General features: G+C 34.9%; 1 protein-coding gene across 5 annotated transcripts in view; it reads left to right on the forward strand.

Annotated features, from left to right (window-relative positions):
• LOC131042462 (SAGA-associated factor 29 homolog A) overlaps window positions 1-8,925 on the forward strand; it is a 215,044-nt gene extending 206,119 nt beyond the window's left edge. For 2 of the 5 annotated variants that reach the window (XM_057975746.2, XM_057975745.2), the window contains exon 9: window positions 8,287-8,925. In XM_057975746.2, the coding sequence (XP_057831729.1) occupies window positions 8,287-8,395 (109 nt within the window). In that variant the 3' untranslated portion in view covers window positions 8,396-8,925. Of the gene's footprint in view, window positions 1-1,542; window positions 2,290-2,401; window positions 2,701-2,811; window positions 3,210-3,315; window positions 3,725-8,286 lie in introns of those variants that run through there. The other 3 variants (XR_009105259.1, XM_057975744.1, XR_009105261.2) reach the window with 3 other exon arrangements.
• The last annotated feature ends 15,224 nt before the right edge of the window (window positions 8,926-24,149 follow it).

A 24,149-nucleotide genomic window follows, 5' to 3' on the forward strand; every position in this document is an offset into this window, starting at 1 on the left:
AAGGTCCGAATTTGGGTTTTAAAGTGAATTTCGGACCTGGAGAAGGTTTTCGCAACTTTTCGCACTTTTCAAATTTTGCCCCTGGGGTCCGAAAATGAAGACTTAAGTGATTTTCGGAGCTTGAAGGTTTTTTGCAGGACTTCACCTTTTTCGTAGTCTCTAGTTTTCGCTCCAAGGTCCGAATTTGAGCATTTCAAGTGAATTTCGGACCAAAAAATAGATTTTGAATTTCGAAATTTTTGCCCTAGGGTCCGAAATTCGGCCCCTTGGGCGATTTAGCAACCTTTTAAACCTAGTGAAATTTTAACCTGTGGCCTCTGGGTCCGAAATTCGGTTCATAGGGCGATTTTGGGAACTTAAGCAAAATTTCAGACTCCAGACCAGTTTTCGCCAGGTCCTACAAATTTGGATTTCAGGTGTTTCAAAATTCTAAGGCATTTTGGCCAGGCGATTTGATCGTTCATCAGCAGGCGAAAATCACCCCTCGTTCAAATCCCATGAACATTTGTGGGGATAAACCTTATGTAGTCTGCTTCGTAGCTTTGTGCGAAAAAAAAAGGCGACTTTGGTCTTTGTGCGACCTTTAGGCGCACTGCTCTTGCTTGGCAGGCCTTGCCAATTCCTACTACCTTACGCCTATCCAAGGCGATTTTTAAAACTTCGAACAAACTCTCGGCACTCACGCACGAGGGCTAGATTAGCCGGGAGGATTCATCGGCTCATTTCTTTGACATCATCACTTTATGGACCAGTCGCGGACTCGCTCGAAAAGACGCGAGACTCTCTGCGCGAAACTCAGCAGGGCAAAGACGAAAAGCTCAAAACAGGAGGGGGGACCCTGTCAGCGACAGGGAGCGTGTGCAACGCACAACAGTATGCTAATCATAGTTGTACTACTCGCCGAAAACTCGGCGAGTTGCAAAAACTCGCCGAGTTTTTGTATCCGACAAGTAATAATGACTTTTACTTGCCAGATAACTCGTCGAGTTTTGGCCGAAAACTCGGCGAGTTTTTGGCCAAAACTCGGCAAGTCCGAGTAAAAAACTCACCCACCTGTGCTCGAAAATGCAAAACGGTAGAAAGGTAATTCATTTTGTGTTTTTTGATTGGGTTTTGGGCTGAGAAGGGTGAAGGTTGACTTGGAGTGACTTGCAAGGTGATTTGAAGTGATTTTTGAGTGATTCCAAGTGGATTTTCAAGAAAAATCAGATTCCCAGGTTAGTTTTTTTTTTTTTTTTGTTTTCCTATGCTTTTTCAAAACATTTTGTTTATTTTTTGTTGAATTTAGATGCGTTAGAAATCATTCCTAAGTAGTATGAAATCTTTTTAACTTATTTGAACAAGATTTAACACTAGTTTTGTAGATTTTTTCACTATTTTTTTGAAGAATATCTAGTTTTCAAAACAAAATCAAACCCTATTTCTTTTTTAACTTTAAATGATGTCTAAATGTTTTTCAACTAATTTAGATAGTTTGCTAAATTGTTTAACTAAAATGTTTAACTTTTTTTTTTTCACTTTGTATGTGTAGGTTAACTAAGCATTAAATATGGCAAGTCATGATTGGCCACTAGAACCATGCCCATCCGGTTATATAGGCACCCGTCCTAGAGGTGCTAGAGATAGGGCTTGAAGGTATGCAAATGAGGGACCCGAACCTGGGGAAGTTATTTGCATAAAGTGTGAAAGAGTACTTCATGGAGGCATCAACCGCCTCAAATACCACCTTGTTGGCATAGACAAACATGATGCTAGAGAATGCATAGTGACCACTCCTAAAATAAAAAGAAAAATGAATGCCCTACTTGCAGCTGGGGAAGAGAAGAAATTGCAGAGGAAGAGGGTAAAGCTAGCCATGAGATCAGCCATAGCTGAATCTCAAGGTGCTTCTATTGATATTGAAGAGGAACAAGAAGCACTTCAGAGCATAGTGGGCTCTCGGTGTGGCCCACGTATCCGCAAACCCACCACCACCTCGTCCATTGCATCTGGTTCCTCTAGTAGAGTACCTGGCTCTAGTAGTGCCAATGCCACTGTTGCATCACGATCAGGGTCCATAGGTGACTATTTTGTGCCCAGGAACACACCTGGAGCACAGCCATCATTAGAGGCCACTGGATGGACTAGGGAGGCACATGAGAAATGCCACATTGCATGTGCTGATTTTTGGTACTTAAACAACATTCCATTCAATGTGGCGGAAAATCCTTATTGGCTGAATTTGGTGACTGCAATGACAGTTGTAGGAAAGGGGTACAATGCCCCTACTTGCAAGGAGTTGAGTGAGAGGTTAGTAAATTACTAAATGGTCCACTTGATTTCATTTTCAATTGTTTTGTAGATTTCTTGTTTATTAAATCAAAATTGTGTACCAAGAACTAATTTCACATTGTTCTTGTAGGTTGCTCACAAATGATGTTGGTAGGGCAAAGGAAGTGGTAGAGGAACAAAAAAATGATTGGGCAAAATATGGCTGCACCATTCTTTCTGATGGGTGGACAGATGGCAAGAACCGCACCATTATAAATTTTTTGGTTGCTTGCAAGGACAATGTAGTGTTCTTGAAGTCGGTTGATGCCTCCAGTAATGTGAAAAATGTAGAAACATTGGCTGGAATGTTGGAGCAGGTTGTGATGGAGGTGGGGGTAAAGAATGTGGTGCAAATCATCACAGATAATGTAGTAGCATATGTGTCAGTAGGTAGAATCCTTTTGAATTATCACCTTTAGGCATTACCAATATTTTCATTTGTTGTACTTGTGGCTTTGTTTTACTTGGTTGCATCTTTCTTAAGAATAACTTCTTTTGCAGGAAGAATCTTCCAAGAGAGGCACCCCACTCTTTTTTGGACACCTTGTGCAGCACATGTCCTTGACCTTCTTTTGGAGGACATAGGCAAACTTGAATGGGTGACTCCAATTGTGGAAAATGCAAGGAGGATCACCAAATATATTTACAATCACCCTTGGGTTCTAAATTTGATGAGACAACACACACAAGGGAGATATTTGGTGAGAGTTGGTGTCACAAGGTTTGCAAGGATTTTCTTGACATTGCAAAGTGTTCTTGCTACATTGACTTCTTTGAAACAAATCTTTGTGAGTAGAGAATGGCTTAACTCACCTTATTCAAAGAAGCCTGAAGGAGAGGCTGTGGCATTCATAGTATTCGACAACCAATTTGCACAAAGGGCTGCAGAGATTGTGAAGGTAACTTCAAAACTTTAATTTTTACTTATTCTTGATTCAAGTCTTTCATTTCTAATTTGTAACTTCATTAATTAATCTTTATGTAATTTGTATTTTTCAATTGTAGGTGTCAGAGCCCTTGGTTCAAGTTCTCCGCTTGGTGGATGGGGATAAAACCCCAATGGGATATCGTTATGAGGCCATGGATAGGGCCAAGGAGTCTATCAAAAACTACTACAAGGGGGATAGACTCAAATTTGATCCCATTTGGGAAATTGTTGATAGGTGGAACAATCAGCTCCACCAACCCATACATGCAGCAGGGTACTTCCTCAACCCTCGTTTTAGGTCTGGGGGTTCTTACTCTGATCCGAATGGAGAGGTCATGCAGGGCCTCAATACATGCATTGAGAGGATGGTACCCGATGTTCAGGAGAGAGACCTCATTGTGAGTGAGCTCTAAAATTATGAGGAAGGAAGGGCTAAGCTATTCTCTTTAGAGCTAGCTAGGAGAGGAAGAACCACTCAAATCCTAGGTATAATTTTGCAAAAAAAAAACAAACATTTTTTATTAAATTTAAGCGTGTTTTTCTATGTTACCCGGGGACGCGTCCCGGTATTTTTTTCAGCTGTCCCCGTCTCGGGGACGTCCCGGGGACAGGGGACTCCTAGGGGACGTCCCCATAAATTCTGCATATAGACAATGAATTTTGACAATGAATTCTATAAGCAATTTGACTTTGACTCTCAATTTAACACAAATTTGCCATAAGAACTCTACTAGTTCTTATATGTTAAGGTTCTATAATGGATATGTGCATGTTTTATCCATGTTTTCACATGAATATTTAAAATTTTCCTATATATTTTAATTTTCCCTACTTTTATATAGTCGTCCCCTTTGTCGTCCCCAAAATTGGCAAAAAAATCACCATCCCGGAAACACGTACCCCCGTCCCCTGCTGTCCCTGTCCCAGAAACATGGGGTAACATAGGTGTTTTTAAGTTGCCGAGTTTTTCACCAAGTTTTTTTCCCAAGGGCTTCGCGAGTTTTGGCGAGTGGCAAGTAGTTCAACTTTGATGCTAACCATAAAGAAGGTGTAGGTGTTGTGTGTCAATTTTTGTTGGCCCAATCAAGTTGTGCAAGATGTGGAGTTGCATTAGATGCCTCCTTCTTACAAGTGCAGAGATGTCAAACTGGAGGATGTATTTTGATGGAGCGACATCTATGGATTTGGGTGCAATATGGCAAGGCGGAGAGCAAGTGACATGTTTAACATTGCAAGTTTGAATATGTGGCTTGGTGCAACTCAGAACAGATCAAGGTTTTATAATAGAAAGCCAATAATTCTTAGTTGCTGATTAATGTAGTATTTTTCTTATAGCATTTTACCTAGCCTGCCTAAAGTGTTTAAATGAGAGTGCCTTCTATCCATTGTATTTAAATATTCCTGGTAGAATCATTGATTCTTAGTTATTGTTTACAGTTATAGCAAAAGTAAATTCTACACAATGGCCCCTATGTTTTGATTTCATTATATATCTACGATGCTGCAAGATTATACCCAGCAAACAAAAATACTTATTTGTCAACCTCTGTTAAAAAAATATTGTATTCCTGGCCTTCTTCCTAGTTATAAGCTGGTAATCTAAATCAATTAATTATTAGAGTTAGGGTATCATGCTGACAAAATGGTTGGAAGGCTGATATTTTGTGAGAGCCAAAAGGGACTTATTTTAGTGATTAATATCAGAAGGCTGGTATTTTTGTGCAAGCCAAAAGGGGCTTCTTGTAGTAATTAATATCGGAAGGCTGATATTTTGTGAGAGCGGATAGGGGATTCTTTTAGTGATCGATATTATGTGTACATCTTCCATTGTCTTCCTCCAAAGTTCTGGTGATAGATTGTCGATAGGCTAAGGACTGGTATTAATAGGATGTCCCTGTTTGCAACCCTAATGAAGAATTTTGTGGAAAATTTCTGCAGGGATAGACATGATATTACAACAAAGTTGTTCATATTGAGGCAGGGTGTCAAAAGGAGCGAAAGACCCTTGGGAAGAGGGGTAATGAAAAGTTGTCAATTCCTTGGGAGTGCTATAGTAATAGCAGCAGACCAGGTGGATTCTGATTGAATGGTTGTTGGGAAAATGAAGCATCATTGAGATTGATTTCGCTCCCATACAAGATTGTTTATTGTAGAAGCCTGTACATAATGAATTCGTGAAATCACTGCTGCCAACAGTGTTGAGGATCGACTTGTCTAAAGTTGCATGAATTATGGGGTACAGGTTCCTTAGTGTTCTGACTGTCCTCAAGAATGTCATTAGTCCCCATTCCTGCCTGACTGAGTTTGCTGAGAATTTTCTTGGCCATTCTAGTGAGCAAAATATATGCAAGATGAAGCAAAATATCACTATTTGCTAAAAAAAATAGTATAACTCCAGAACATAAGGTCATTGGGGACAAAAGTGGATACCTAGTCTTTGCTAGGCTAGAAAATTTTGACTTTGATCTAATGAAAGTCATTATCCTTTTGAATTAAGTGCTGAAGTTGGAGAACCTGTCTATGCTCTACTTCTTTATGGTCTTTGGCTGTGGGGCATTTTCTAAGATACAAAGGAGTGGTTACTTTTACAAGGATTTTGACTACCTTATTATGTTCTCTCATAATAAATGATACACTAGAGCTTTGAAATTTTCTCATAATGAGTCCATTTTCCTTAACAATGAAACTTAATTGCCAGTGGCTCAGAAGGTTTTTTTGAAGATATGAGGCCAGAATCTGGGAGTTTATTTCCATAAGGATTGACCCTGGAGTTCCAGGCCAGTTATGCACTCTATTTGATCCTGACTGCTTAGACTGTTGTTTAGTCTAATCCACAGGCCTTCATCATCCCCGCGAACACCACCTTCCCCATTACCTCCTTGGTTGCCATTGGCCTCTCAGTCTGTCTTTACCTTCCACAAGGAAGGTGGGGAAGTTTTCATTTTCATGAGTGATTTACTTTTTGAGGAGCCCCATAGAAGGGGCAGAATTATACTTTAATGGAATGCTGACATTAACATTCGGCATGGAACTAGTTAGACATTTTAGAGGCAATCATGACAACATTTGACATATTATCATCCTAGTAAGCAGTAATAAACTTTTTGCTGCCATGCATTATTTTGGAGAATGTGATAATACTGCATACATTGCAGAGCATGGGGGATTGCATCTATTTTGGACTGTGGTAGATATAATTAATAATGCCATATTGAAATTTCTCATAAATATGACTCGATATTGTAGTCTCACAGATGGCTTTGATGTTTGCTGTGGCATGCAATATATTGATCCTGATTAGTTTATTATGGTATCATAGTCCATATGTTTTTTTTTTCTTAATAGTGTCTCTTGCCACCTGAATGGTTGAGAGATGGTGTATGGTTGTTCCATATTAATAGAAATCCAATATATAAATGGTTCTTACACTCAGTTTTATAGGTAAAGTTAAAGGTAGTTTTTCTTGCCATCACAAGCAAAACACCATTTTGGTATACTAGATGCCCTATGTGAAATCCTGTAGGGGAATTGTTTTTCTATTTTTCTGAGGTATTCATCAAACTAGACATAGTGACCCAACCCACTGCCGGAATTGATCTTAGTGCACAGGCCTTCACCATCAGGTCCTCTCAGGCTGTACCCATATGCTAAGGGATGGAATCATGTGCAAGGCATTGTCTTCCTTTGGATCTGAAGGCAATTGTGCTATGAATAGATAGCATTAAATTTGCAGAATGGACTTTGTAGGAGGTTTGGCTGGCTATATGGCATTTTCCTTTGAGGCATAGTTTCCCACATAGAAATGCTGGATGCATGCTAGTAGTTTTCGAGAAGTTATGCAAAGGTGCTAGTTCAATAGCTATGCACTTGCGTTTTATATTTACAAGAAAAGAGTTCAGTCCTCTCAATTGCTGTATATAATTTTAGTTTGTTGCCAGCTATAGCAACATTTACACAATCATGGCTAGCTTACTACAAATGAGTGTATATTCAAGCAATATAGAGAAACATCTCAGTTACATGATATCTTTTTACCATACTTTTTCCATTTCTTCAGTCCTAGGATTTTATGGCATATCTTATCTGTGAATAGGGTTTTACTTTTTTCAACTCTTATGTATAGCCAATATTCTACTCAGAGTAGATAGATTGTAGTTGTTGGCATAAATTGTTGCATATGCATAAATACAATCAGGGACCATACCTTACCTATATCTGGCACAAATTCTCAAATATAAATATAACACTAATTAAAATGACCATAAACAACTGTTTTTCAAAGACTTTTCCTGGATAAGATCCAACTTTTATTGAGCAAAACAGGCGGATGGTAGCAGTTACACTTGTGTGTAGTTGGAAGAGAAAAAAAATTCAAATCTGAATGAAGCATACAATTTGAAGAGGAGAAGATCACATTAAGAAAACATAAAAATAAATGATAATGATGGGGACCATATTTTCAATAAATATTCCCCAGACATAACTTGCAGTATCAATATCCATTTTAGATTAAAATAGAAACGAAACAAGAAATAAACTCTTTGGGAACCTCTGTCTATTCAAATCCTAGAACATAATTTCTGGTTTGTATGCAACTTTTCATTCAATTTGTACTTTTGATTTTGAAGCTAGTTCTAGTTATAAAGTTTAAACTTAATAGTATTTTCTTCAGATGGCGTGCTGTCATTGTATGTTTATGTGACTTGAGAAAATGAGGATTTGGCTGATTTTATCATCTCAGAAATCATGCTATCATACTTAAAAGTGCTTTTCATATTTCTCCATCGCAACAACTTTCAGTGGGACTTTGTTATAATCCCTTATAATGTTTTCCTGCATGTCATTTAGCCCAATCTAGGCCAGGGAAATATAGAATGCAAAGACTGCCTCAATAATAGCAAAAATTGACAAAGATTCTTTAATTGTCATTGGTTGTGCTTAGAGAAGAATAAAGCGACTTTTATGTTATATGCATTCTTGCAGTTTGCTTTGTCTAGCCTTCATAATCATGCCTTTTTTTTTGACATGAACTGATTTGTCTTTGGAAGTTATCTGCTTGAATTTGATGACGACGAAGAAGATGGAGTCGATGGGCTGCCAAAAAGACTTGTTCCATTCTACCATATTGTACCACTTCCAGAAGGGCATCGCCAGTGACAACTGTCTTAAGTTTTAACATCATGGAAAACACTACAAATTCTGTATACGAAATGTCTGTTGAGTAAAATTAATAAATTACACATAATAGTCAAATTAGTTAAGGCCCATCAAACTTCAATTGAATCACACATTCTATGTAAACTAGAATTGGTCATGTCTCAGCTGCATCTATCAACTTTGCTCTTGTGGATCAGTGGATTAACTCTCTTAACAGCCATTAATTTTGCATTCAATTATTGTAGAGTTCACCTAGTTCCCGACATAATTGTGAGCACTATGATGGCCCGAATGTAAATCTAGATGTACTCTATTTTGGGAGACAAAGGTCAGAATTGACTGACTCTTGGACCTCAGCATGGTACGGCTTTTTAAAAAATAGCTTCCAGCTTTTAACAGTGATATGTACACTATGATGTTTGTAGACCTCTTGAGCTTGTAACAGTGAAACATATCTTGTATTATTGCATGCATCTGGAGATGAAAGAAATTTTAAAATTTCAATCGATTGAGTTATTTATTTTGTATTAGGTAATGTAATCCAAAGCGATTTCATTTTCAAAGTGTCCATTGTTCCATGGTCTAATTCTTAAGTTTCAGGAAATAGCAACACTTTTTTGGAGGTATATTAATATTGATACTACAAGTGCTTTTTCGATGTTTATCTTTTTTTCAAACTTTTATCTGTTCTTATATGACATCAGTTATCTCTTATGAAATTTGCATTTTTTCTTTACTGTCAAGATATTTGTCAAGGATTCTATTCATGCACACGAAAATTAAAAAAAATCTGTCTTACCTGAATTTAACTTGTCATAAGGAGTGACTTTTATTTAGGTTTTACCTGAATTTAACTTGCCTTAAGAAGAGACTTATATTTAGGTTAACCTAAATTCAAGAACTCCCTAGAGTTTGGATGTTAACCTTGTTAGCTTTTTGATGTCTTTTCTAGGACAACTTAAATCAGAACAGTGTTTAAGGAAATCTTCTCTTCAAATTTGTAGGGGAAGCTCTGTGATCTAATATACACCTAGAATGCAAAACAAATAAACTAAATTGCTAGTTATGCACAATGTACAATTTATTTTCCGGGGGTTTGCATGTAATAAAAATACACAAAAGCATAAGTATACCTATTTTGTTGATCTAGGAGGTTAGAGCACAAGATTGAAAGTGCTTTATCTTACCATGAGTATTTTTGTTTCTATGGCTAAACCATAGCATGAATTGAACATGAATGCTATTCACTGATCAAAACAAAGATCAATGGATTCTTACCAATAGCAGGTTTGATTTTACAAAGAAAAAAAGATCAAGAACAACAGGAATGTAACATGGGATTGAAAAGAAGTAATAACCTAGAAGCATACAAGTCTATTATGAAGGATAGGAGATAGATGTTACACAAAGTTAAATGTGGCTCTTCTTTATTGCTAACTTGTCGAACTCTCACAATTACAACACAATCATCTAACTTCCTGGCTTTGAATAAAAACTTCCGCGGCATAATAACCAAAACTCTAATTACAATCTATGTGATCAAGGCACTTAGCTTTGGAGTAAAAGCTTTAAAGGAAACTGATAATAAAGTAATGCCTTTAATGTTGCTTTAAAGCAACCCTAATCCACGACCATTGCAAAAGAGGCAATAAACAATACAAAGAGCTTGAAATAGACTCCTTTTATCTACTTAAAATTTTATTTCTTCTTCAAATAGCTCAACTAAGATAAGGTGAAGGTGATGTGACCCTTCAAGTGTTTTAGCTTTAGCACTTTGAAACTAGGTGTTGACTTTCTGAACTTTAAGACTTTTTTGTTGTTTCGCATGAAAATATTTACTTTGGTGACTTATCCTCCTAGTTTCTCATTTAGTTTCTCATTTAGTTTCTCATTCAGATGGTGTTGTTGGGGAAAACCCACAATTCATTTTTTTTTTTATCGTAAATTTGAAACTTGAATGGGCATGGTTTCTTGAAATTAAATTTACAAAATGATGTCTTGTCTTCCTTTCATGCTACCAAGACACTCCATATTTGTCAATTGTGATTTTATAACCCTTGAACTGCTTAGATCATGGTGTTACATTAGCATTGCTCGCAAAAAACGTGTTATTTCACATGAGACTTAAACCTAACTTTATTGGTTGTAGTGTTATAACACCATTGCCACACCAATCACCATTTTAGATTTGGCACAACCACTCAAAAAGTGTTATATTCACTTAATTATTTTTGTTGACATGTTGGTCACATTTTCATACTAGCATTTCTATTTTGGTCACCCTTTTAAACAAACATGACTAGACATAAAGTGTTACACTTGTAAAATTGATGCATTTTTACTTGCATGCTTTCCTTGTCTCCTAGCCACCTTTTTGCTATTTTGGACTGGGTTGACCATTGGAAAGTGTGTCATTTTGCATGGCCTTCAATTCTTTGGTGCAATTTTGACCTATTATTTTCACTTTTAAACTTATCATTGGTTGGTACTACCTGAAGATGCCACATCCTTAATACTCAACTTTTCTCCACTAAGCTTGTTTTCCTTAGCAATTTTGCTAGTTTCTTTAAGTATGAAATACACAAAACAGAAAAGGAAAGATCCCGCAACTTTAAGGATTAAAATGTTCTAGAAACTGTTCACTGTAAGGTAAGGGCAAATATGTATCATCGATATGTGCAAGATAACATGAATTAGCTCCATAAACATGTTCGATTTTGACAGCATTGAGCCATGAAGAATAAAAATTCATAATGTTTATCCAATAGTAGAACCTAATCTTCAACAAAATTTCTTTGCTGGGCCTTTTTATCAAAAACCTTCTTCACACTTGTTTGATTTTCTATGATCTTGTTAACTATTTTTGTCCTATTCTCTTTAAGCTTAAGGAGATGAAGAATATGCTTCTCAATTAGATCATTGAATAAACTTTTTTCCATAGTTGAAGTGAATTGTAGTGTTGACACTTTCAATGTGAGAGGTAACACTATTTTTGCCCAATACATGATTGAAAAAGGTCAAGACCTAATAGGTCTTTTTGGCATGATCTTGTTAGTCCAAAGTGCATCAAATAATTTCACGTGTCAGTTTCTTTGATTTTCCTCTACCAACTTGCGCATAATAGTAAAGATGTTCTTATTTGAGGAGTTTACTTTTTCATTTCCTTGCATATAGTAATATGATGAATGATACAAGATCACATCATATTCAAATCGATATTCAAGAGATCTTTTGATGAAAATCTTGGCACTATCAGTGACTTTTTTTAGGTACTTCAAAATGGGATAATATGTTCTTTTTGAGGAAATTTCAGTTTACTTAAGATGCTGCTATTTTGCTTGAATTTGGATTTATCAACCCAACAAATTCAATATGCAACTGTTTAAACGGATCATCAATAATCACAATAAGATTTTTTTCACAAACTATTGACACAAATGACACCTTTGAACCCACTCATATTCATCCTTGGATAAAGTAAGCCAATTATAGTGAACAAGAAAAAAATTGAATGATATGATATGGGATGAGAAATGATTGTCACAAGCTGATTATGAAAACCTTAAAGAAACTTGGTTTGTTGTTATTTATTAAAACACCTTAGAAAAGTACCACCTTGATGTTGTTTGTATCGCACATCCTTTTAAATTACATAGTTTTGCAATTGAAATTTTAACTTCCTCCATTGCATACTTTTTATGTGTATTGATACCATTTATTAAAGTCAATGAACAAAACAAAAGGCTAGGTTGTATTTTGCTTTGTTTCCATGACAACTTTTCTTTTCAAGTCACCATCTTCTACAACTAACATAACCTCTTCTTGGAATCAACATAATAGTGTTGGCATTTGCATGAAGATTGCATTGATGAACTATTATGTTGTCATTGATGTCAATTGTAACCAGTAATGATGTTGTAATGATGTTGTTTCGCAACCAGTAGGTGAGCTAGTGATGGAAACCGGTATTACTTGAGAAGCAGTGAGATCAACCGGTAACCCTATCTGTTGATGTGCCAAACCCTAACCGATGGAGCTTGGTGAATCGGTTGTATTGGTTTATGATCAAATGATGAACGGTAATGATTATGCCACATATGCATGTTGTATGTAAAGAGTTTCAAAAGGTTTTTGGTGTGTAGAGATAACTGTTTTATCTTGGGAATGAGTGAGTACATTGCATGAAGCGGAAACTGCATGATGAGTTACAGGGATCGATGCAACGATGATCAAGGAGCGATCGAGGTTGTCTTGAATGATGTACAATGATTGCTATGTAATCCAACGGTCATACTTGAACCGATTTGTTTGTAATCTCTGTGAGATCTTAGGTTTGTGATGTGTTACCAACCTGTTGTTTTTCTTATAAGGTTGATGAGTTGTTTTGTTGTAGTGTTGGCAATTTTGGTTAAGTGTAAGAGTGATTGGTTGTCGAACCAGGAGATGTATCTGCAGTATGTGTAAAGGCAGATATGAGCATGAAAATGATCTGATCAAGCAGAGTAGTGCTATTTACCATATCAACAAACCCCTGTTGTTCTCTAACAATTACCATAACCAAATCCCTTAACCGGGTAAGCTCTAACAGACTTAGTTCTATCTAAATCCTCTAACCAGGTGATCCATGTGATCCATTAGCTTTGATTTCAAATCCTCTACCGAGGTTACTCCTAACAAGGTATTGCTTCTTGTGCTATGCTCAAATTCATCATTGCTAAATAGGAAATAAGGAAAATCATGAATCCCTTAACTATCTAAGCAATCTAAACATAAAACCAATGAAATAGATGCAATATGGAATAAAATTAAACAATATAAAACTCCCTATTGTGCATCATGGTTTCCATTGTTCTTTTCCTCTCTGTGGTATGGTGGCTCTCAGATATTGCGTTGACAATTTGCAATTGACACAAAGATTCAAAATTTGTGATTGTTGAAAATGGAGATTGAATGCTCAATTTATAGATAACTGGAGATGATTGATTGAAAGGTGGATTAGATTGATCAAGAGGTGGAATTCAAGTGAGTTCAGATGAAAATTGATAGTTGAACTGTTGATTTAGAGGTGAAACAAAATAGATTGAATAGATTAAAGGAGTTAACTAATTGAGAAAAAACTAAGGGAAAAAAAAGAATGATTGGAGGAAATTAAGAAGATGACAGAGAGAGTTTTATTTAGAAAAAGCTAACTAGAAGATGGAAATAGAGATTGGAGAAATAAATGATTTAATTAATTAATTGATTGAATTAATTAATTTAGCATGTGCTTGCACTTTAACTTAGATTTTCAATTTAATCTTTGCATGAGATTTTAATTCAAATAATTGGATTTATTCAATTTAGTATTTGAATATATTTAGAACTTGACTTTGATTTCCAATTTGATTTCTGAAATCATGCACATGCAATTGAATTTAGAAGAAATTAGAAGAATTTGAAATTAGATGAAATTAAAATTTGGGGATTTGGAAATGGAATTAGAAGAATTAATTAGTTAATTAAATAATTTAAAAAAACTATTTAATTATTTAGAAATAGACTTTAATTAAATAATAAAGATTATTTAAATTAAAGGATTAAATCACAATTAATTAAATAATAAATATTTAATTAATATTTAGAAAAGGGTTAATGATTATATGATTAAAGATAGAAATTGTGAATTAATTAATCTATTTAAATAATAAAGATAATTTAAATTGGGGAATTAATCAAAATTAATTAAATAATAAATATTTAATTAACATTAGAAAAATGGTTAAAATGATTAAATGATAACAGAATTGGAAATGAAATAATTTGTAAGATGATGAGGAAATATGAAATAGAAGAGTTAGATTAATTAGCTTAATTAAATAATTAAATAATTATTTAATCAATTTGACGAATAATTAGTACATGATCAATGAGACATTTTTAGGTGTCTACATTTGTCCATCTTTGAGACAAATTCGGAACGACATTGTTTCGAAGAAAATGAAAAATTCTGCCCCAGTATGCCCCAATGATACTTAGGGTGTAATGCCCCCTCGAGAGATTGTTTGTGCAATAAAGACATGAATGATCACTCGAGAAAAGAGGAATGTGACATGAAAGATAGAAGAATAATTAGTTGATTAGAGATAGAGATAGGTGATGTAAAGACAATATTGAGATAGAATACGAGAGAATGAACTTTAGAATGAAATAGAACAATGTTAGATGATAAAAAATGATTTAGAAAGAGATGATTAGAAAAAAAAATCAGCAAACTAGTAATAAAAAAACAAGATGAAATGAGAATGATTGATTCATGAACCTGTGTCATTATTTATTGCACAATATATATTAATCACTGAGCTTTATTATTGAACAATGGTATAAGGAACCAAGATGTAAAGATATCTCATTGTAGAAACAGACATGTAGCAGACAAGGAGCAAACAAAGAAAAAGATAATGCCCATCATGGCTCCTCTAGTCACTTGTGGACATCCTTGAGTAGCATAGGAACACAATGTGTCACTAAATGATAAAAGATAAAGATTGACCTGGACAAAATTCAGCAGTTATACTGACCTTGTGCCTCCGTTCTCAGTTGCTTGATGTGATGGTTGATAATGTCTGATCCCATAAAGTTGCGGACCCCGTTTAAGACTGACCTGTTTGATTTCGAGTGTATCCTCTTATGTTTAAGACAAGATAATGATCACTTGATATAGATATGTTACGATTGATAAGACAGTTTGATTAGTTGATTGCAGATGTTTGACTAGATAGTCATATCCTTTGTTAGCTTCGTGCGAAGTGTTTGTTGGATATCTACTAGGGAATTTGTTTCTCACAAGACATTTTATTGCAAGTTTTTTGATTGATTTTCGATTTTTAGTTCTTTTCCAAGAGCTTTTTCGATGTTTTTGGATTATGTGGATCGATATTTGAATGTTTTTGGTATTTTTTCAAGATCGTATTTCAATGTTTTTGGATTGATTTTTTCACTGTTCTTGGATTTTATATGATTTTTAGGATTTTTGAGTTTTTCACTATTTTCGGATTTTGAGTTTTTCACTATTTTTAAATTTTTGAAGGACTTTATATGAATATTTTTGAGATTTTTTTAGGACTTTATATGATTTATAAGATTTTTTTAGGATTTTTTCTGATTTTTAAGATTTTTTCAGGACTTTTTACAATTTTTAGATTTTTTTAGGACTTTTTCTGATTTTTAGGATTTTTTCAGTTATGCCCCCAATGTGCAAACCTATATGACATCATGATCTCCAGAATGCATGTGGAGACAATGAATTTTCGACATGACTTATGTTAATGCAATATGCATGATGAAGATGCATTTCCTATTCGAACAAGGTTGATTGTGTTTGTTTAGCCTTTGTAATACACCAATTGAAATGGAGGTGCAAAACATTTCATAGATAACGATCAATCGATCCCTAAGGTCCTTTGGAACATCCAAATTAACACACTTAGTGACTAGGATTTACAAATGAAGACGCCGAAAACTTCCCCATTGGCTCTTGAATCTTTGATCTTCTTTTGCCCATGTGTGTGCAGATGAGTTAATTCTCGCTCTTGTGTTCACTAAAGATCCTTAGTATCCTATATGACTAGCTACATGGATTATCCTATCTTCAAAAGCGTCATGAATAGAGCCTCGTTGTCAACAAGCTTTTAGAGCTCCGACGAGGTTATAGACTGTAATATCTCAAATATTGCTCCATTGCCAGTAGGCGTTCATATCCTTGATGGAGTTACTTGCATGTTCCCATAGTCAAGATTTTTGTCGCACTTTGTATGCGTGATATTTCAGTTATATATCATTGCTCTTTTGTCTTGAGATGAATATTTGGCATTAGCTCTTTTTTCTTTTTCATTTTCTTGCCTTGACTTGTAAGTAATGAAACCTACTTGGGTGTGACGATTACAACAACGCTGAAGTGGATTTTTAGATTTTTCACTAGTCATATGATCAACTAGGTGTCTAGAATGAATTAGATATTTTAGAATATGTTTTAGATATAGCAATTGAGAGATTTTGGGTCAACAAGTCTCAAATAGTGAAATCACTACCCAACCATAAGTAAAGCATCGTCACAGGGTAATGTTGAAAATGAATGACCTTAGGACCTCAAAGACTTCATGTCCAAATATCTAAGAAAGGAGATGACCCTTGCTTCTCTTAAATGCAAACAGATGCCCAACTTAGACAGTTGCCTTGTGTTATTGGTGCTGCTATATGAAAATGCAGAAACTTTGTGCATGCGACTTTTGAATATTTGATGCTTTGGAAAGAAACTATATGTAATGCAGTGTTTTGATTAATATGATATGCAATGTGGAAAGTAAAACCTAAACTAACCCAACCCTTAGGTATAATATCGTTTAAGGTGCATGTTGTTCATATGATCGAGGAGTTTTGTGTAGGTAGTTCAGTGGTCTTTGTTTGAAGAGTCGGATAAAGATGTCTTTTCCAATAGGATATAAGGACTCAGCTAAGTGTACACGTTTAGTATCTCCAATGTTGATTTCCTTAGTTTTTGGATTTTGTAGATCATTAAAGGGAAATCCATCTCTAGAACCCTTGAATTCAGCTATAGCCTTATCATTTTTAAAGCAATCTAATTGTGGTAGATTCTCTTGCCCCCAGTCTTTTAAGTGTGGGTATATGAGGCAAATAGATTCTAGTTCTGAAGTTGTGACATGAGCGGGTGTTATGCTTGTTTCTATTGATGCACTTGAAGAGGATGATGAAGTCAACCAGGTGTTGATCTCATTAGTTGGTGTGATGCTTGTGCATGAAGAAGATGAAACAATTTGGGTGTTGATTTCATTAGCTGGTGCCATGCTTGTTTCTGTCACCACTTTGGCATGTGATGATAGCTCACATACAATTGTTGACAAGTTGCTCTATGTAGTATGATCTGGATTGGTGATTTCATTGATAAGGGGTTCATGAACAACTTGTGTAGATGGATTGGGATCACTAGGAGAAATTGTAAGTTTGTTTGAGAGGGAATATTGTGAAGAACATGGAGGATTATGACATGGAGATGAAGGGATGGAGGGACCTTGATCAGAATTTGGAGAAATAATGGGATCTTGTTTAGGACACGAAGGTAAAGGTATGCTTTGATCTTGTCTTGGAAAGGGATTATTATGAAGGATAAAAGGGATGTCCTGATCTTGCTTAGGAGGTAGATGTTGGATGGGACTTGAAATGACACTTTGTTCTTGAGATGAAATGGTGTCATTATGAATGGAATAGAAAAGAGCGAGGGGATCATCATAAGATTCTTGGTCGGTGGGATCTTGATCAAAAATTGGGTAGGTTTCAAGACTCATTTCTTCTGATTTTGGATCATCCTCTTGACACAGAGAAGGAGTTTGGAAATGCATGGGAGATTGTTGGAATGTTTCAACATTTTGGCTTGATGAGAAATAATTTTGAATGAGATCCTTTGAATTATGACTTGAATTAGATTGGATTTGTACGATGGATAGCCCTTGGGAGGTTGTGCTATTAGATAGAGATGGAATGGATTGGTCTTGTGTGACTTCAGGGGATGATGAAATGGTGGATAGATATGGTTGATTTAGGATTTGGTTGAAAGAGATTTGATTTTGGTTGAAAGGAGTACGATTTTGGGTGAAAGATGTTTGATTTTGGTTGAATGAATTTTGATTTGGACTTTGGTTGAAAGGGGTTTGGTTTTGGTTGAAAGGGGTTTGATTTTGGTTGAAAGAGGTTTGAATGTTGGGTTGGTGTGAATTTTGATTTGGACTTTGATTGAATGGGGTTTGATTTTGGTTGAAAGAGGTTTGATTGTTGGGTTGATGTGAATTTTGATTTGGACTTTGGTTGAATGGGGTTTGATTTTGGTTGAAAGGGGTTTGATTGTTGGGTTGATATGATTGGTATGATTGATATAGTTGGTTGAAAGAAAAAGAAGGTTTACATGACTCTAATGTTGGTTGAACTGAGGTAGGAACGATTTTGTTGAAGAATGAAGGTTGGCACGCTTGAATGGTCTCACAAGAAGAAGAAGGTTGGCCTGATATTGATTCCCTCATAGTCATCACTTCTCTCATCATATTTTTTAACCAGCCTCGAAGGTTGTTAGGACTAATCATGTCTATCACTTGTTGTTGCAAAGTCTTGATTTGTTGAGCTAAGGTTTCTATGGATGGTGATGGAATAGGAATGGAAGGGATGAATCCTCCACCTTCCCTATGAAATGTATAATGCCAATCCATGATGTTTTATTAATTGGTTTGGACCTAGGATCACAACATGTAAGATGTTTTCTCCATTTCTCTGAATGTGTCAATGTTTGATTTGTTGAACTTGACAAACTTGTTTGAGTTGAGGTTGAGTTTGATTGATCCTCTGATTGTGATTTGGACATTTGGGGTATGAATTTCTAGGATGATTATGCAAATTACGATGTACTAAGACAGACATATATGAAGTCTAGACAAGGATGTATATGAGGACGATAAATGAAGACTATGCAAGGAATAAGAAAAGTCTAAGGACGATAATGAGGATGTAAATGAGGACTATGCAAGGACTCAGGACGATAATAAGGACGTAAATGAGGACTATGCAAGGACTTAGGACGATAGTAAGGATGTAAATGAGGACTATGCAAGGACTTAGGATGATAATGAGGACGTAAATGAGGACTATGCAAGGACTACCTATGGTCATAAGTGTATAAATCTTTTAGTTTTGATGTTTCAAAAATGGACTTCGTTTTCAGTAATTTCGTGTGTAGGACAAGTTTTGTGTTTTGCCAAGTCTGAGAATAGTTGTTTGGAGGTAAATATAGCTGACTCAACTAGTTTTTCAAACAATCTCAAAGAATTCAGAGATATGCAGGATAGGGCCTGAAATAGCCCAAATGACTTACTCAATACTGGTCTGATACAACGATACATATAAAGAAACAAAAGACAAGATTAGGCTGGAAATTGGAAACCATTCAAATGAGGCCCTTACGAAATACCGAAACAAAACAAACAGATAGAGAGTCTGGAAGCACTGGATCCACTCCACAACACACACTTCTCGGGCATGCCAGTCTCTCTTACCCCGAAGATCTGAAGATCTTATAACCAAGGGATTTATGTATCATAATGCAAGGTACATGAAGGGTATCTATGGGGTACGATCTGCACTCCCAGAATCACTAAATGTAGGGTTTTGGGCTACTAAGTTGGTTCTTATTGTAAAATTTTGAGGGATCTCGATCCAATGAGGGATCTCGATCCAATGACGGATTCTCAGAGCAAGCCACTTAAGACTTTAGTTGAGCTTATCGATGTAAGGAAGGCCCCCACATACGTCGAATTTACTCAACACTCTAGCCACCTGACCAATATGTTTATATAGCGGCTCGAAAAACCCGCTCAAGAATATGCTGGGAGAGATGATATCCCCAATGCATCCCAATTCAAAGTACCTCTGTGGGGTGATGAAATCCCCAATCAAATATACCCCTCTCTATGTGGAATAAAATAAAATTGAGTGTCATTGTCACCTCCTTCCTTTCTCCCAAGACCCCGAAGGCGTGTGGAAAGTTAGTTAATGCAACAGTAGGTCCACCCTAGACATGATAAAAGTCTTTCCCTTAAGAAAATCAAATGTGATTTAATCTATATGCAGCTTAATCCACGTTCATTTTAAAGCCCAAATTGAGGTGTTGAATATGAATATGCATGTGCATGTCCATTTTAAACACCAAATTAAAATGTGAAGGTATGCATGTCAATTTTAACCATTATTGATTTTAAGCACTAAACTGAAGTGTTATGCATGCATGTCCATTTTAACCAATGTTAATTTTAAGCACCAAAAGATGAAGTGTGAGTATGAGTGCAATTGATCTAATACTAATCCGATCCTTTCTGTAAATTCGCCACAGGCTGCAAACAGATGATTAGCAGTAAAATCAAATCAACAGAAAACAGAGAATTCAAAATTAACAGAAATGAATGCATGATGATACATGTACGATTGTGTAAACCTGTATAGGCGATTGCGTAATTCTGTCAGATCAATTGTGTGATCTTGACAGGTTGAATGTGTGATCCTAGCAAGTCGATTGCGTGATAATAATAAGGCGATTGTGTGACACATAGGCAAATAACACAAAAAATAAAAATTGAAACTAAATTTGATCAGAAACTTGCAAAACAGACTGTGAGGCCCTAGCTAGATCTCTCATCATCCATTCAATGTTAATCAAATCATATTTCACCCGATATGAGAGAATTAAGTTGTTGTATCTATCGATGGTTGGTTGGTCTTCCCAATCTTGTATCTTCTTTTCTACTTTGAGAATTCTCTTATAGCTTCTGGCTTGCCTTATTTGTTCCTTTGTCCTTCTGGCACCTGAAATCCTGAATTGTACCTTACGTGCCATAAACTGTTAAAACAAAAACATACAATAAAAATAATCTGTTTCCATATTTACTCAATTTCATGTATAATTAAACAGATCATAGAACAAAAAAAGGAATAAAAACAAAATTATCATAACAAAATGATTCAAAACGAATGCATGACAGTATCAAAGCGATTGCGTAATGGTTCTACATGAATGCATAACCTTGTCTGGTCGATTGTGTAACCCTGTCTATGTGACTGTAATGATGCAACCAGGAATGTGTGACAAAGAGGTATGTCTTGAAATCCGTGCAAAACTTGCAAAAAGGAAAAAATCCGTACGATCTGCAAAAATAACACAAAAAACAGAGAAGGTTAATTAGTTGTGATTTATGTCGGGTTCACCAAAATGTGCTATGCTCAAATTCATCATTGCTAAATAGGAAATAAGGAAAATCATGAATCCCTTAACTATCTAAGCAATCCAAACATAAAACCAATGAAATAGATGCAATATAGAATAAAATTAAACAATATAAAACTCCCTATTGTGCATCATGGCTTCCATTGTTCTTTTCCTCTCCGTGGTATGGTGGTTCTCAGATATTGTGCTGGCAACCTACAATTGACACAAAGATTCAAAGTTTGTGATTGTTGAAAATAGAGATCGAACGCTCAATTTATAGATAATTGGAGAGGATTGATTGAAAGGTGGAATAGATTGATCAAGAGGTGGAACTCAGGTGAGCTCACATGAAAATTGATAGTTGAATTGTTGATTTAGAGGTGAAACAGAATAGATTGAATAGATTAAAGGAGTTAATTGATTGAGAAATAGCTAACTGAGGGAAGAAAAAGAATGATTGGAGGAAATTAAGAAGATGACAAAGAGAGCTTTATTTAGAAAAAGCTAACTAGAAGATGGAAATAGAGTTTGGAGAGATAAATGATTTAATCAATTAATTGATTGAATTAATTAACTTAGCATGTGCTTGCACTTTAACTTAGATTTTCAATTTAATCTTTGCATGAGAATTCAAATAATTGAATTTATTCAATTTAGTATGTGAATATATTTAGAACTTGACTTTGATTTCCAATCTAATTTCTGAAATCATGCACATGTAATTGAATTTAGAAGAAATTAGAAGAATTTGAAATTAGATGAAATTAGAATTTGGGGATTTGGAAATGGAATTAGAAAAATTAATTAGTTAATTAAATAATTTAAAGAAACTATTTAATTATTTAGAAATAGACTTTAATTAAATAATAAAGATTATTTAAATTAAAGGATTAAATCATAATTAATTAAATAATAAATATTTAGAAAAGGGTTAATGATTAGATGATTAGAGATAGAAATTGAGAATTAATTAATCTATTTAAATAATAAAGATTATTTAAATTGGGGAATTAGTCAGAATTAATTAAATAATAAATATTTAATCAACATTAGAAAAATGGTTAAAATGATTAAATGATAACAGAATTGGAAATGAAATAATTAGTTACAAGATGATGAGGAAATATGAAATAAAAGAATTGGATTAATTAGCTTAATTAAAGAATTAAAGAATTATTTAATCAATTAGATGAATAATTAGCAGATGATCAATGAGGCATTTTTAGGTGTCTACACTTCTAATAGGGCATTATAGTCAATCCCTTAACCGGGTGGTCCCTAACAAGATATGTTCTTAACAAGACTTTTGTAAAATCTTTAACAGACTTGTCTCCTAACAGGGTGAACTTCAGAAGAGTTCGGAATACTTGTGTCAAGTGGTGAATGTTTTTGTTGTTATGTTTGCTATGGTTAATTTTTTTAGCTACTAAATCCACTTAGATATGATATGATGACCGACAACAATCTGAAATGTGCTTTTACTTTTGTCAGTAAAGTATTTGGATGTTTTGGTTAAAAGATTTTGAGAGTTTCAGAGTTGTTTTACTGTTATTATGTTATGACAGTCAACCGGTATACTTGACAATGATATTGCAATTTGTAGTTCAGTGTTTGAACCAGTTAGTTTTGAGTTTGACTAGAGAGGTGGTTTTTTGAGTTTGGTGAAAGTTTAGTCAGTTTTCTATCTACTGATTCACCCCCCTCTCAGTAGTTGTTTGGATCCTTATTGATTCATCATACCATAAAATAGGTTGTATTTGTAGGTTATATTCTTGAATCTTAGCAATCCATTCAACTCTTTTGGAAGCTAACTCCTATTAATTATTATTTTAATTGTCAGACTAGTTATTATCAATATTGTATTAGAATGAAGAATGAAAGAAAAAACTTTGAACACACACCATTGCATAAGCATGTTTCTCCAATTGGATGCAATTAAATAATGAAATCTAGTTTTGTTGGTTAGGAACGACAAGTTTTGAATTGCTTGGACTTATGTTAGGATTAACCTTGGTCCCTTATGCTATAGGTAATAAGTAGTTGTAAAGATACACTTGGAGTTTGGAATTTGGTGAGACCTATAACATTTGAACACCATGATCAAATGACCATTCTTCTTAGAAACTACTATCAAATCACCAAGGTATACACCAATTTTATCTCTTAGATCTCCAAAAGCCAAATCCATTGCCTTTTGAAAAGTTGCATTGACATTTGCTGATCCAAACTCTTTCATATGCAAACATCCCTAACAAAGTGGTAAATGTGTGTTGCAAATTGATCTTCCACCTTGAAAATCCATCAAGGAGTGTTACAAATTTATCTTGGATCTAGTGATGCTCTACAAAATATAGTGCATGATGGGCAAATGATTATTATCTTTGAGAGAAGCTTGATTGAGATTCCTACAATCCACATGGCTTCTAATTTGGTCGTTATCCTTAACATTAACTATATTGGAAATCCAGGTGGAATGACGAATAAGAAATATAATCTTGACATCCAACATCTTTTGGATTTTATTGTTGCAATGTCCCATAATTTATTTATATTATGTAGGCCCAATCCTTACTTTTAAATAGGGATATAAAAACATGTTTAATAAAGGACCCATGGATTGGAAAAATAGAAGTTAAAATAAAATAATAATAATATTTAGTTTTAGCATGGGTTTTCATAAAAGTGTGCTATAATCCTTGACACTTAGCAACATCATCATGAAAAATTCTTTGAATGATAAGAAAATACAGAGGAGTTTCAAGTCAAAGTGGGTCTATTTTTAGTCGGGATTCTCATTAATATCTTAACTGCTATTTTTTAAGAGGAAATGAAGCATTGGAGTTTTTACCCTCACATCGCTATGAAATAAGGAGCTTGCTTGGCCTTGGAGACAATTGCCACTTTTTCACAATTTTTTTTGTTATAATTTGAGCCTTGTGTTTAGTTATAAAATGCAAGGAT

Source organism: Cryptomeria japonica, chromosome 1, assembly GCF_030272615.1.
Source record: "Cryptomeria japonica chromosome 1, Sugi_1.0, whole genome shotgun sequence".
Taxonomy (NCBI): domain Eukaryota; kingdom Viridiplantae; phylum Streptophyta; class Pinopsida; order Cupressales; family Cupressaceae; genus Cryptomeria; species Cryptomeria japonica.